General features: G+C 40.0%; 2 protein-coding genes across 2 annotated transcripts; one reads left to right on the top strand and one right to left on the bottom strand.

Moving 5' to 3' along the window:
• Positions 1-1,437: 1,437 nt before the first annotated feature.
• On the top strand, positions 1,438-9,184 carry aldh3b1 (aldehyde dehydrogenase 3 family, member B1). Its single transcript, XM_058376290.1, has 10 exons — positions 1,438-1,647; positions 4,878-5,049; positions 5,137-5,247; positions 5,423-5,543; positions 5,761-5,846; positions 5,976-6,057; positions 6,144-6,536; positions 6,737-6,903; positions 8,196-8,295; positions 8,590-9,184. Exons 2-10 carry the CDS (start codon positions 4,888-4,890, stop codon positions 8,787-8,789), a joined length of 1,422 nt encoding a protein of 473 aa, XP_058232273.1. The 5' UTR covers positions 1,438-1,647; positions 4,878-4,887; the 3' UTR covers positions 8,790-9,184.
• clpp (caseinolytic mitochondrial matrix peptidase proteolytic subunit) lies at positions 9,182-14,109 on the bottom strand. Its single transcript, XM_058376316.1, has 7 exons — positions 13,965-14,109; positions 13,594-13,695; positions 12,659-12,730; positions 12,453-12,549; positions 10,965-11,152; positions 10,775-10,880; positions 9,182-9,702 (listed from the first exon to the last, which is right to left on the bottom strand). The coding sequence occupies exons 1-7, from the start codon at positions 13,974-13,976 to the stop codon at positions 9,476-9,478; spliced, it is 804 nt and encodes a 267-aa protein (XP_058232299.1). The 5' UTR covers positions 13,977-14,109; the 3' UTR covers positions 9,182-9,475.
• Between the last annotated feature and the right edge of the window lie 101 nt (positions 14,110-14,210).

Here is a 14,210-nt window from a genome sequence, read left to right as displayed (position 1 = left end):
GAGCAGTTTTGGGATTCTGCTTATGCCAAAAGTTATAATGCTCATCTCACTAGAGATTACTGTTCCATGCTTTACAAGTCTCTAACATTCATTGTGACTAACTGAAAACATGATTTCAAGACTCGCCAGTCTTGCATAACACCAAGTACTGTAGAATATCCAGGCTCATGTGAGCAACTTCTCCTATCTGAGCTGTAGTTCTTTCCACTTCCCCATACTTAGTTGTTTGTCTGATTATTTCCTTCCTTACTGGTGTTTGTTGAAAGACATCAACTACTCTAATTCACGAACTATCTGTGGCCTAACGTCTTAGAGGATGTATATTCTTGTCTCAGGTTGTATACTGTTACAAAAGTATCTCAGATACCCCCCCACCCCCCGCCCGCTCACCCCCAGTCTGTGTGTGCTGTAGCTTTAAGCCTTTCCTTTAAACCTAGACCAAACCTGTTCCAGCATGACAATGCTCCTGTATACATAACGAGTTCAATGAAGACATGCTTTGCCAAGGATGATGTGGAAGAACTCTATCGTCTTGCACAGAGACCTGACCTCAACCCTGCTGAACATTTTTGGGATAAATCTGACTGCACTCTAGACCACCTCACCCAACATCAGCGCCTGTTCATTAAGCCACAAGCGCATTAATGAGGTCAAATCCTCATAGCCAAGCCTCAGAATCTAATGGAAAGCCTTCTGAGATGAGTGGAGCTCATTATAAGAGCGAAGGGGGGTTAAATTTGGAGTGGGACGCTCAAATGGCAGGTTTAGTCATTTAGTGTGTGCTCTGTAACAAGTGTATTGATGTAGACATTGTGTAACAGTTTAGTCACACACCGGTCAACACTATTTTACTAATTATGTCACTAATTATGTTCACAGCAATGGGAGTGAACATGCCATCATAATGTTTGAACTGTGTGAATAATTTGCCACTAACCGGCCACTTTATTAGGGACACCTGTACACCTTTCCACTGTTCACGCGATCAGCCAGTCACGTGACAGCAGGGCAACGCATCAAGCCTTGCAGGTCACACATCAACATGGGGAAAAAGAATAAATTAAATAAGTGCTGGTTTTCACACACGTTAAAAATGGATTCTTTGTTAACAGGTCAATTGTTTCATATATGCGCGAAGTTATGTGGTTAAGTTAAGTGTGTTATCTCTGGCAGTATTTGGGGGGATGAAACTGTAGCTCACAAGTCAGCAAAAAAAACAAACAAAACATCCAACTAAATCCAGAAACAGTGTTTAAATAGACATTTGAAAGTTTTCTGAATGCTGTTGCATCGACTCGATGACAAATGTTAGCTGCTAATTGAATAAAATACCTTTATTTCCAGTTGAGTGTGATGAATCTGCACCAGCTCTCAGTAAGTGCTGCTGGATGGAAGTGCAGCATGTTTTCCTTGTATGTGTGTGTGTGTGTGTGTGTGTCAGAGGACATGACAGTTTTTACGTGAATTTGTCAGCTCAGTTCCTTCGACGCCAGTATCCTGTACTACGATGACAAACTCGACAAACTTGTTTGTTTGTTTTTTCCGTCTTATGCACTTACACCCAGAAATACCTCGAGACTGAAACCGGCGGTTTAACAGCGACTTGAGCACTGATTTCACGAAGGCTTCATAAACAAAATAGACTCGGTAAGATTTTAGATTAAATGTCACAGAGTGTGTAAGTATGAATGCGTTTTCACTTTCTAGGGCTTGCTTTTTAATCGTTACTTAACACGAAACCTTATTTGACACGACTTATTTGTGTGAAGCAGAGCTTTACGGTATATCTGGTGCTGGGAGAAGGGAAGGGGATGATGGTGTTAACTGTCATGCGCGAGCCTTGCTATGTGTCTCTGTGGCTAAATTTTTAATAATCTGTCTAAAAAATGAAAAATGGGGGGAAACGTTAAAGCAACCGTGTTTGTGATAGCTTTCGTGGAGCCATAGTGTAAACACGAATGATTTGCACCAGCTTTTCATCACTTTCTTGTGGCCTTCTAACTCCTACATGCTAACAAACATTTCAACATGAATAGTGCAAACACAACAGGGTTATGATTGACCGGATGATTTATTTATTTATTTACAAATAATCTCTGAATTCATGTTTTGAGTTCTGAAAAAGGTCTGAGTGTATGTGACCTAACAGGTTTTGCAGTGTTGTCTGAGAGTCTGTGAGGTGATCCATGGTTATTCAGCATCTCTGTTGTTTGTCAGGTTGTATATACATACATAATGTACATAAACATCTCAAATGATTTTTTCCCCCAGTGTCCTTTAGCTTTAAAATGTCCCTTCACTATAATTAAGGCGCCTAGCCCAAACCTGTTCCAGCATGCATGATAATGCCCCATGCACTGATCAACATTGTGTAGTTTGCTGACGTTGGTGTGAAAGAACTCAAGTATCCTGCATTGAACCCAATGAATTAAATCCCGCTGAACACATCTGGGATGAACTGGAATGCCGAGTGCACCCCAGTCCTCCACACTGAACATCCGAAATCTAGTGGCGAGACTTCCTGAAGGAGTGGAGGATGTTATTTTCAATTCAGTTCAATTAATTTGAATAGGGCAAAGTTTTATAAAATTTCTTATATGAGGATTTATGCTAACGGTCATAATTTTGTATTCAAGCGACAACATTCATGGAGGGAGGTCACTGGAGTCCATATGAAATTAATAGCCTTTTTAGGCTTGAGGAGGAGGATACAACTAGGGCCCTGGCACACAAGAATGCAGTCTTCTTGGGTCTTGTATGTGTATACACTTCCGCTCAGAAGTTTGGGATCACTCAAAAATGTTATTGTTTTCCAAGGAAACACACACAAATTAGTCTGAATAGAAAATATAGCAAAAGAACAGGACATACTGACATGTCAGAGTTAGAAATGATGATTTTGATGGAAACAATGAATGTTTTCTTCAAACTTTGCCTTCATAAAAAACAAAAAAAAAAAAAACACCTTTTGCAGCAATTACAGCCTCGGCATTCTAACTGTCAATTTTTCAAGATAATCTGATGAGATTTCACCCCATGCTTCCTGGAGCATCTCCCACAAGCCCACAAGATACTCCTCTATTCAAAGCTGAAGTGTCAGGGTGTAGCAGTAAGTCCTTGGTGTTACGTAGGGAAGATTTGTTCATGTATTAGTAAATTACATGTCAAAATTATGTCACTTTCTCACTGCGTTGGAAACCTGTAGCATTCACATTAGGTGCGTTTACATGGACACTTGTAATCTGATCGTAACAGGACTAGAAGCACAATCAGATTAAAAAAGTGTCATGTAAACACGTCAATCGGATGGAATTTGCCACATCCGATTAAAATTTCAATTGGATGGTAAGGGGTGGTTTAAACCATTTTTAGTCCGATCGAGAGGACATGTAAACACTTAATCGGATGGAACATGTTCCTGGAAAGTTCTGCGCATGTGCAATGACGCAAGAATGACGTATGATGTACGGATGTTGTCGTAGGCAAAACGGTGGGAATCCTGTTTTCGTGGACTGTGCGCATGTCAAAAGATCTAATCCGATTCTAATCATGTGTCATGTAAACACACACAACAATCTGATTACTTTATACCGTGTTCATGTAAACGCTACGATCAGATTCGTCAATCTGATTGAATTCAGTCCGATCTAATTAAAAAGTGTCCATGTAAACGCACCTACTGACATACAGACATTTACTCCACACGCTGCATCCGCAGAGCTAACAGCATTGTGGATGATCCCACACACACTCTTCACCCTTCTGCCATCCAGAAAGAGGTACCGAAGCATTCGGACCCACACAACCAGACTGTTAAACAGTTTCTTCCCTCAGGCAATCAGGTATCTCAACAGAGAACTGAGCTGAACTGGTCACACACACACGCACTCGCACACACACATATACATCCAAGATCTGATCTCAACAGGAGAACTGAACTGTGCTGGACATGTACTCGCACACATACATAACACACACGCACAAAAGCTGAGAACTGTGTTCCAAGAAGAACTGAACTGTGCTGGACACACACACGCACGCACATGTTACTTTACATTTCACTTTACATTTTTTATATTAATCCTGTTTACATGTGTCACTTAATATTTAATATTTACATTCTACATTGTAAATATTGTACATTGTACATTTTCATTGCACAAAGTCGGCCTATATGTTGTTTGTCTGCACTGTCTTGTCTTGTCTTGTCTTGTCTTGTCTTGTCTTGTCTTCCTGTGCACTTCTGTTGTATGTCTAGTTCTTAAAGACTGCACCTTAAGTATAGTTTAATTTTTTTAGTTGAATTTTAATTTTTAAATTATAGTTAAATTTTTTATCTCTATGTTATAGCTCAATGTTTGTCTGCGTCACTGTACTTTGTCTGTGTTATGTGTATCACCTCTGGTCTAGGAGGAACGTTGTTTTCACGTCACTGTGTACTGCATCAGCTATATATGGTTGAAGTGACAATAAAGCTTCTTTGACTTGACATTCACTGTATACACTGTTCTTTGCACAAAATGTCAAATTCCTTATTTGCACTCACTGTATACACTGCTATCTGCACAAAAGTCGGTCTATATGTTGTTTGTCTGCACTGTCTTGTCTTGTCGTCCTGTGTGCTTCTGTTGTATGTCTAGTTTATTTATTGGACCTTAAGTATAGTTTAGTTCTTATTGCACCTTAAGTATAGTTTAGTTTTTTTTTTTTTATTGCACCTTAAGTATAGTTTAATTTTTATCTCTATGTTTAGCTCTATGTTTGTCTGCGTCACTGTAACAATACCAAGTGACAATAAAGCTTCTTTGACTTTTGACTTTTGACATTTCACAGATTCCGAGCTCTCGTCATAACACAAGATTGTTTTTCTTTCAAAGGTGTGTTGAAATGGAAGGTCAGAAGCAGGTGATTGAGAGACTTAGGGCTGCGTTCAGGTCCAAAATGACCGTTCCCCTGCATTTCCGTCGCACTCAGCTGGAGGCTCTGCTGTCTTTACTAGAGGATAACGAGGAACAGATCTTGGAGGCACTGCATAAAGACCTCGCCAAGGTACCCGAACATTCATGCTTGCATGTCATAACTACTCTATCTAAGCGCTGCACTGCTCCACCATAATCACCTCTGATGTTTCTGCAGCCCAAGTTTGAGGCAGCGCTGTCAGAAATCGACATGGTGTCCAATGATCTTCGTTATACCATCTGTAACTTGGAATCCTGGGTGCAGCCAAGCTATGTGGGGAAAAACCTGGTAAGTAATGTGCATGGTGTAACTGATGGATTTTGCTTCTGCCAAAACTACAGCAGCAAGCACATATTGTGAAACAATTCCCCATGACCAAATTGGACAGATTCCAAGTACTGTTATACTCCATTAATGTACATGAGTGACACCTCTTCCTTGTCTTCTTTTTTTTGTATTTTAGGCAACAAAACTAGATGACTGCTTTGTACGCAGAGAACCTTTAGGGGTTGTGTTGATTATCGGCGCATGGAACTATCCTCTCCAGCTTATTATAGCACCACTGATAGGTGCTATTGCTGCAGGTAGACCTATACTCCTAACTCCTTTCTCGAGATAAAAAATGAAAACATGGTCTCTTTTCTAGTTATTGTACAGATTATAAAGCAAAATGTATTATTTTCTTACATTTGTTATTAACTTGGCAGATGCTTTAATAGGAAGTGACTTACAGATTTTACAGAACTCAGAACTTTAACCACTTTCTTTTGCATTTAAAAAAAAAATGACGTTATTGTGTAGGAAACTGTGCAGTTCTGAAGCCCTCGGAAATCAGTCAAGCAACTGAGCGACTCCTCTCAGAGCTAATACCAAAATACCTGTCTCAGGTAATGCTGCATTTTACATTGCACTTTATATACAGATACAGACATTGTATTGTATTCTGTTTTCATTCAAAAATGTTTATTAATGGAGTAAACTTTGCAATAACTCAACGTGACTCAAATATCACACAGGAGTGCTTCGCTGTTATTTGTGGAGGAGCAGAGGAAACCAAATTATTGTTGCAGAACCGATTTGACCATATTTTCTACACAGGTAGGTGTGAGTCACTGTAAGACGTTTTCTTTTACATTTATTTGGTTGTTACAGACTGCTTTCTCATACCCCTGACTGTTAATCAGGCTCTCAGGTGGTGGCACGGAGCATCCTGCAGGCAGCAGCAGTGCATCTCACCCCTGTCACTCTGGAGCTGGGTGGAAAATGCCCGTGCCTCATTTACGGCCGCCTAGACATCAAGGCTGCTGCGAAGAGGCTTGTATGGGCCAAGTTTTTCAACGTAGGGCAGAGCTGTGTGGCACCAGATTATGTCCTGTGCACAGTAGAGATGCGAGATGCACTGATTCCCATGATCAGAGAAGCACTGGAGAGCTTCTATGGGCAGCAGATTCAAGAGAGCCCGGACTATGGCCGAATCGTGACAGATAGACACTGGAACAGACTCATGGAGCTCCTGGGAAAATCTCAAGGAAAGGTGGTCATAGGAGGAGAAAGCGTGAAAGAGGACAAATACATTGGTGAGAAAATGAGATGAGGAGTGTGGAAATAGTTTTTTTCTTTTTACCTTTGTTTCGTCATGGTGTGTTGATTTTATTTATATGAATCTCCTAAAATCGATTGAGGAGGCCCTTGTTTGCAAATTAAATGAGGTCGTTTATAAAATAGACCATTTTAATGCTGTTCTGTCCTACACATGCTCTTGTCATCTTGTCTCCAGCTCCCACAGTGCTTGTGGACGTGACCGAATCAGACGTTCTAATGCAAGAGGAAATCTTTGGCCCCATTCTTCCCATCCTCACTGTGGAGACTGTAGAGCAAGGCATCCGTTTCATCAACGAGAGAGAGAAGCCACTGGCACTCTATGTGTTTTCTGATCAGTCTCAGGTAGGAAGCCATGAAACCTCAAGAGCTCTTCACTGGATATTGAATTACAGAGTTATACACCCAGTTGACGGTTTATTGGACAAAGAGGTCTTATGCTTATCGTTATTAGATCCTGTCACTTTGTAGGTATAGAAGGAGGCAGAGGGAGGCTGATAAATCGTTTATTGTACCTAATAAAATTGCCAGTGAACATATAGGCCACTATTTATAGGTATATACTGGAAACTGTATAGTAGAGGCCAAACATTTACATACACCTAGGCTTCAAATATTCAATCTCAGTTTTTCATCACTCCACACATTATGATGCATTTCTTTTGGCAAGGAAATTACTTTGTTCACACCAGAGGTCATTTTAAAACACTTGATTAGACAGATTAATTTGAGCTTTAATTCACTATTAAAAAATTCCAGCAGATCAAATCACACACACACCAAATCGACCTTCCCTTCATCCAGTCTGGAATTGATGCAGTGATGTTTAGAAGCATCTGGTTTTCGTAATTAGGATTTGCATGTGTTGCTGAAAAATAGACTACCTTTAGACAGCGTATACCCTTGATACCATGGAAAAATTTACACATTGCTGCCAAGAAACCTCAGAAACAAAATTATGGCTTTGCACTCCTGCTAATCCTTAGGAGAAATTGAAGCATCTGGATGAACAATATTTTTAAAAAAAAAACATGACATTGCACCATTCATGAAAGAGCTGAATATTTTGGTCCAAAAGATGATGATAAGAAATTGGTGAAGGTGGTGAAGGTGTTGAAGGCATCAGGTAACAAAGTATGTGCATAATCATATCATATAATAATCATAAGACGTGAATAAAATTTGGGTATCTTGTTACAATAGCACCTTCAACAGGAGAGAACTATCTTCAGAACAACAGGTCTTGTGTGGTGTTTTTTGAGTGGGTAGTACTTATAAAGTGGTCTAAGGAAGAACAACTAGTGGACCAGCAACGAAGGCTCATTAATTGACGTGGGGAGTGAAGGCTAGCTTGTCTGGGCCGATCCCACAGAAGAGCTGCTGTTGCACAAATTGCTGAAAAAGTTGATGCTGGCTGTGATAGAAAGTTACCATACTGTGCATCACAGCTTGCTGTGTATGAGGATGAGTAGCCACAGACTGGCCAGAATGCCCATGCTGACCCACATCCGCAACCAAAAGCACCTTCACTGGGCATGTGAGCATCAGAACTAGGCCATGCAATGGAAGAAGGTGTCCTTGTCTGATGAATCATGTTTTCTTTTACATCAGAGATATAAAACAATTATTATTCCCAGGTGGTGAATACAGTATTAGAGCAGACCAGCAGTGGAGGGTTTTGCTCAAATGATGGAATAGTTCACATGACACTTCCTGGTTTGCCTTTTGGAGGAGTAGGTATGTATGGACTGCATCACAGACCACGATATAGCAGAATGGCTTTATTTATACTTATGCTTTGTTTTGTATTTTCATAAACCCAGGCCATCTCCTTAGATTTTTCGGTGATATAATTGTAAATTTGTATTAAAATATTCAGTACCACAATTAGCTGTATAAACTGAACCACGTAATAAGTTTCATGTTTTGCTGAATATTTTAGTTATATAATAGTTAAATCGTCCACACAGCATACTAGTGTGAGGTGTACTGAAGATCTATATTAACGTTAATCCTAACTCGCATGTTCAGGTGCAAGCGGGATGGGCAGTTATCACGGCCGCTGGGGCTTTGAGACGTTCAGTCACAGACGGGCGTGCATGCTGCGAGGCTGGGGACTCGAGCGCATCAGCGTGCTACGGTATCCTCCATACCAAGAGTCGAACCTGGGCTGGCTGCGCTGGGCCACACAGGCCAAAAAGAACGGTTGGGGAGCATGCAGCATCCTTTGAATTTTGTCCTGTTTGCTGAACATATGGCTTTTACCAGTTCTTGGTATGGTTTTTATGTTCTTGGTTGGTCAGTGTAAGGAAACCAAGCATGTAAAAGCACACAAGAAATAAAAAGCTATATGCTGTTTGTGTGCTACACACTGGAAAAAATGACACTTTTTCTATCTTTACTTAATAACAACACTGTCTACTCCAACACTATCTAGTCACTACGATGACTCAATGGTTTGGTACATGTTTTCTGAATACGAAACCAGTCATGATGTGTCCCATTTCCTGTTTTAATTAAAGTAAATGTTACATATTACATCATGTAAATATTCAGCCAGAGTACATGAGGTTGCATTTGTGATATTGTGTTAAATTTATCCTTAAAAATAAAACACTGTACACTTCAGGTGTTTTTTTATTGGTGATCCTGATTTGGAAAATCTCAAGACTTTTTGTACATCACATATGAGTATGACAAAGTCCCATATTGTTATATAATTGTCCATGATGAGTTTAACTTGTCAGTCTTTACTGTCTCAGGATGAGGCTTGATCAGTACAGTGTGATACACACAACACAGGCTCATGTTTGCATATCAGAGAGGAACAAAGATACTCTCGGATATTTCATACCATTTAAAAAAAAAAAAAAGACCGTATCAGTGGCTAAGACCGATCACTGACTGGTCCTGCATGTCATGGTTCTGGTTTGTAAGAAGAAGCTGGACTGGTTCCAGACTGTGCCAATCCTGAGACTGAGGGTTCAGAGGAGACAGAGGGGCTGGCTGAGGTGGTTGGTTCTTTCTGGACCAGCTCTGGCTCATCCAGCCCAGCCTGGGGAGGGTGGACCAGGACTTTGTCAATAATCCCAAAGTCTTGTGCCTCCATGGGACTCATGTATCGGTCTCTCTCCATCACACTTTCTGTAGGGGAAGAACAAAAGACAAGGCAAAACTATCAGGTAAGTGTGCCTGAATGTTCTCACATATTCAGGACCTTATTAAATGACTGTCATGGCATCAAAACATTTTTAGTAGAACTGATCTGATATGCATTACTGCACAGTGAAATTTTTTCCTCACATATCCCATCCTTGGGGGTTGGGGTCAGAGCACAGCACCCGTGGACCAGAGTAGGTTGAGCAAGGCCTGCTGCTCAAGGACCCAACGGTGGCAGCTGGGTGGTGCTGGGGCTTAAACCCCAATCTTCTGGTAAACAACCCAGAGCCTTAACTACTTGAGCTACCACTGGTTTTCCTCTTAGAGATCAAACATGCAGGCAAAAAAGCTCTGATCAGGCCAAAGTTTAGCACAAATTGCTATGTTTGGTGGAATGCTAATTACAGTGCTCATCATTCTGAGCACAGCATCCCCAGCATGAAGCATGGTGATGGTAGAATCATGCTGCGGCGATGCTTTTTAATCAGAAGGCACTGTAAATCTGGTCAGTGTTGAGAGGAAAGTGGATGGAGCAAAATACAAGGAATTCTAAAAGAAAACCTGTTCCTGTTTGTAAGTGTGTCGAGACTGTGGCAGTGATTCACCTTACAACACAACAGCAGGGAATCTGGGGAAAAAACTTCAATATTGCTGTTCACCAACAATCTCCATCTCATCTGCAGAGGCTGAACAATTTTGTTAAGATGGGTTCTGTTAAAATTTCAGCATGGAGATCATAGCTGATTGAGTCATACTCCACAAAAACTGTATCCAAAAAGCAGGGGTACCAGGGAGGTACATACTTATTCTTGTTTAATTGACCTTTGTGTTGCAGTAAAAATATTTTTGCAGTAATAATATTGCACCATTATGGAAATATAAATAAAATGGCAAAAAAATGTATACAGTGTATGTATGTATATATATATATATATATATATATATATATATATATATATATATATATATATATATATATATATATATATATATGCATATATATATATATGCATGCTAGTATACAGGATGATACAAGCCTTCTCAACAAAAACAGTACCTATCGTTTCCAGAGGTTGTCCTGTATGTTTACAGTAGATGTTGTTAATCTGTCTCTTAAGTTTGAGAATCTCCTCGGCCTGGATGGCAATGTCCGTTGCTTGACCCTGAAATCATTAATTAGAGATGTTTAAAATGCTCCCAAAAACTATACAACAATAACACAGTACAAATCCTGCTGTTTTTCTTACCCTGGCCCCTCCAGAAGGCTGGTGCACCATTATGCGGGCGTTTGGCAGCGAGTGCCTCATTCCTGCAGTGCCTGCAGCCAGCAGTAAACTGCCCATGCTAGCAGCCTGGCCTACACACCACGTAGAGATAGGGTTGAGGATGTACTGCATAGTGTCATAGATTGCCAGCCCCGCTGTAACCACACCACCTACATGCAAGTCAGAGAAACGAGATCAAGAAGTAGAAGACAAAAACAAGAAGTCTTCAGCCTTTAAATGGGAAGGAAGATAGTGAAGAAAAACTATTATGGACATTTGACCGGGCTGTGACCTCGACCGTGTGTAGTTCAATACCATTATCACTTTATCTGCTGGTTAGAGTGATTATTTGTGTTCTTGAGATGTTGTGTTAAAAAGAATCTGAAAATATAACACCTCCCCAACTTAAAAGGATGTAAGAATTACTTCTTGGAAAAACATCATTTGAGGAGAATTAAATGTGGTGAAGAAAATATATTTCTAATTTGGAGCCAGTGTAAACATGTGGCTGCAAAGCATATACTCAAATTTGAGATTTTTTTAGATTCAGCAAACAGAACAAAACTTGCTGAATTAATCACTGATTATTATTATAACAGTGAACAAGGATCTGTATTGTATTTGCTAAAGTTAGAAGTCACATAATGACTTAAATGCATTATAAGTATTTTGTATTACAGGTGTAATGTTAAATGAAAATATTAATTAATTATTAATATTAATTAAATCAATATAGAGTAGCAAGTGTGTTGGTGTCTTATTTTCTTTTCACGTCTGGAGATAACCAGACTGAATAAACTTTTCTTTCAAAAGAGAACCACAATTTAGTCCAAGAAAACCTGTAGTTTTCAAAACTTTATATAGTAGAAAATGTCCAAATTTCACAATCCCTTTACATGTAATCAGTTAGTAATCAGATGTTAGTGCAATCGAACTGAAAAGCCTTTATGTAAACATCTCAAACGATCCGACTGAGCTTGATCCCAAATGAAATTTTGACAGGATGGAAAACGATGGTGTAGATCTGTAATAATGCTATGTAAATGCTTGAATCTGACTATTTTCTCAACTGGATTCAAAAATACCTTGCGCACATGCAGTGCAGTGGTATGGACACAAAAACAGCTGCTCTAAGCTTGCACTGAGGTTTTGTTGGAAATATATGTAATGCACATGTTAAGATTGCAATGGTTAGAGTACATAAACAGTCCTTTCAGAATCTGCAATCGGATTGAATTCATTCGGAGTGAAAAAACGCTTGCATGTAAACACACCTAGTGTGAAGGATTTTGGGCTGCTACATGTTTAACTTTCATAACAAACATTTTGTTTTTTCACTATTAATATTTTACCATACCCTATTTGGCTATTATGTTACATACAATGAAAAAATGTCTGTGAAACATAACATGCTAAATGTTAGTACAAACTATTATCTTCGTTTTTGTCATGAACCAAAGTGTCTCTCACCAGGACTGTTGATGTACATGTGAATAGGCTTGTTGTTGCTCTCTGACTGAAGGAAAAGCAGCTGTGCGATCACCAGACTTGCCACAGAGTCATCGACCTAAAAGCAGAGACGGAAAGGAGGGTGGACAAATGGGATTAAAAAAAAGATATGATTTCAACAAGAATCCTCCTTAGACTCATGTAATATTTTTTTTGGAGAGACTTACTGGACCCATTACGCAGATTATTCTCTCTCTCAAAAGGCGTGAGTAGATATCGTAGGCACGTTCTCCTCGTCCCTGGAAAAAAAAACGGTGGCGATAACGAGAGCGGAAGCTTTATCTTAAATAAATCTGCAAGATCTTAAAAATATATTTGTACATATAGCAAGACACATTTAAGGGTAGAATTCAGAGCAACTCTCAGTTTCACAGGTTCAACCACATGACCTTTAACTTCTCTCAGGAATAACAAAACAGACAGCACCAACCAACCAATCAAAACCAGAATCTGCATGAAAATATTTAACATGTTTCAGGATGAACTTTTTCATTCAGGTGAGGAATGTTTTCGGGAACCGGGTACATCTCGTACGAGTAACAAGAATGGCCTGATTTGTGGGGGAACATCCCGTTTTCCTGATGTGATGCCAGATCCTCACACTCCATTGCTGCGACTCTTCTTCATGTGGATAAGCTGTGAGATGTGTAGCTACGAACTACTGCTGTAATCATTAGTACTTAGTACTGGTGTCACCTAGAAAAGGAAGACTCTTCCTCATGTCCTCTCAGGGAGTTTTTCCTTGTCACTGTAGCTTACTTATTGAGGAATCTACATTTACATCTGGAACTGAGTGCATGAAGCCTTTATTATCGCCACACATACATTACAGAAGAGTGGAATTCTTTTCTTTGCATATCCCAGCTGAGGAAGTTGCAGTCAAAGCGCAGGGGCAGCTATGATACAGCACCTCTGGAGCAGAAGGGGTTAAGGTCAACCCAACAGTGGAGCTTGGTGGTGCTGGGGCTTGACCCAGAGCCACCACTGCCCCGTGGTGCTTCGTGTCAATGACAAACCGCTTAAATAAATAAATAAAACCGGTACGACATTTAAGCAGACATGTCAGCCCATGTGAGCGGTTATAAGACTAAAACAGACTTACTGTCTGCTCTACAACGATGGGGATGAGAGGATTCCTCCACGGAGCACTCTGATGAAATGACCGCTTGCTCTTCATGGCAGATACACTGCACTGTAACACCTTCTGTAAAACACACACAGCACTGAGGGGTCAGAAAGAGAGGCACGGTTTTGATTATGATGTCTGTATAAATGTATTTGTTTAGAGTTACAACTTTAACGATTTGTAACTTCAGTTCGTCATTCAGGCGCATGTTGATGTTATCTGTTATAGCACTGCAGGACAAACGCATCAGGTTGCGCTTCAAACAAATCTAATATTTTAATATACGATCATTTGAACATATATATATATATATATATATATTTAGAATGAGTTTATACTTTACTTACTCGTAATAACATGACGTTTATAAAATGCAAAACCTCTCCGTTTGACCCAACCACCTGCACCGGATGTAATTCTTATGACCTGTCTCATGTGACGATGCAAAAAGTGAAGTACTGACCGCTAGATGGCGATATGCACGTAACGCTGATTCAACTTGCTGTTAATAACGCGTACGCGTACGCATGATGGCCGCCGCGCGTATCCTGCGGTCACTCTGTGAACGTTCTCGCAAATAAACGCGTCCACGT

This window comes from Hemibagrus wyckioides, linkage group LG02, assembly GCF_019097595.1.
Source record: "Hemibagrus wyckioides isolate EC202008001 linkage group LG02, SWU_Hwy_1.0, whole genome shotgun sequence".
In the NCBI taxonomy this organism is placed as follows: Eukaryota; Metazoa; Chordata; class Actinopteri; order Siluriformes; family Bagridae; genus Hemibagrus; species Hemibagrus wyckioides.
The sequence above is the reverse complement of the archived record's forward strand: the minus strand, read 5'-3'. Positions and strand labels throughout refer to the sequence as shown.

Excerpts from the sequence above, each read along its gene's own strand:
- aldh3b1 (XM_058376290.1), top strand. The coding sequence starts at position 4,888 with ATGGAAGGTCAGAAGCAGGTGATTGAGAGACTTAGGGCTGCGTTCAGG. Across the intron at positions 6,058-6,143 it reads TGACCATATTTTCTACACAG|GCTCTCAGGTGGTGGCACGG; the intron begins GTAGGTGTGAGT and ends ACTGTTAATCAG. Across the intron at positions 6,904-8,195 it reads TGTTTTCTGATCAGTCTCAG|GTGGTGAATACAGTATTAGA; the intron begins GTAGGAAGCCAT and ends TATTATTCCCAG.
- clpp (XM_058376316.1), bottom strand. Across the intron at positions 12,731-13,593 it reads CCATCGTTGTAGAGCAGACA|GGACGAGGAGAACGTGCCTA; the intron begins GTAAGTCTGTTT and ends TTTTTTTTCCAG. Across the intron at positions 12,550-12,658 it reads TAATCTGCGTAATGGGTCCA|GTCGATGACTCTGTGGCAAG; the intron begins GTAAGTCTCTCC and ends CTCTGCTTTTAG.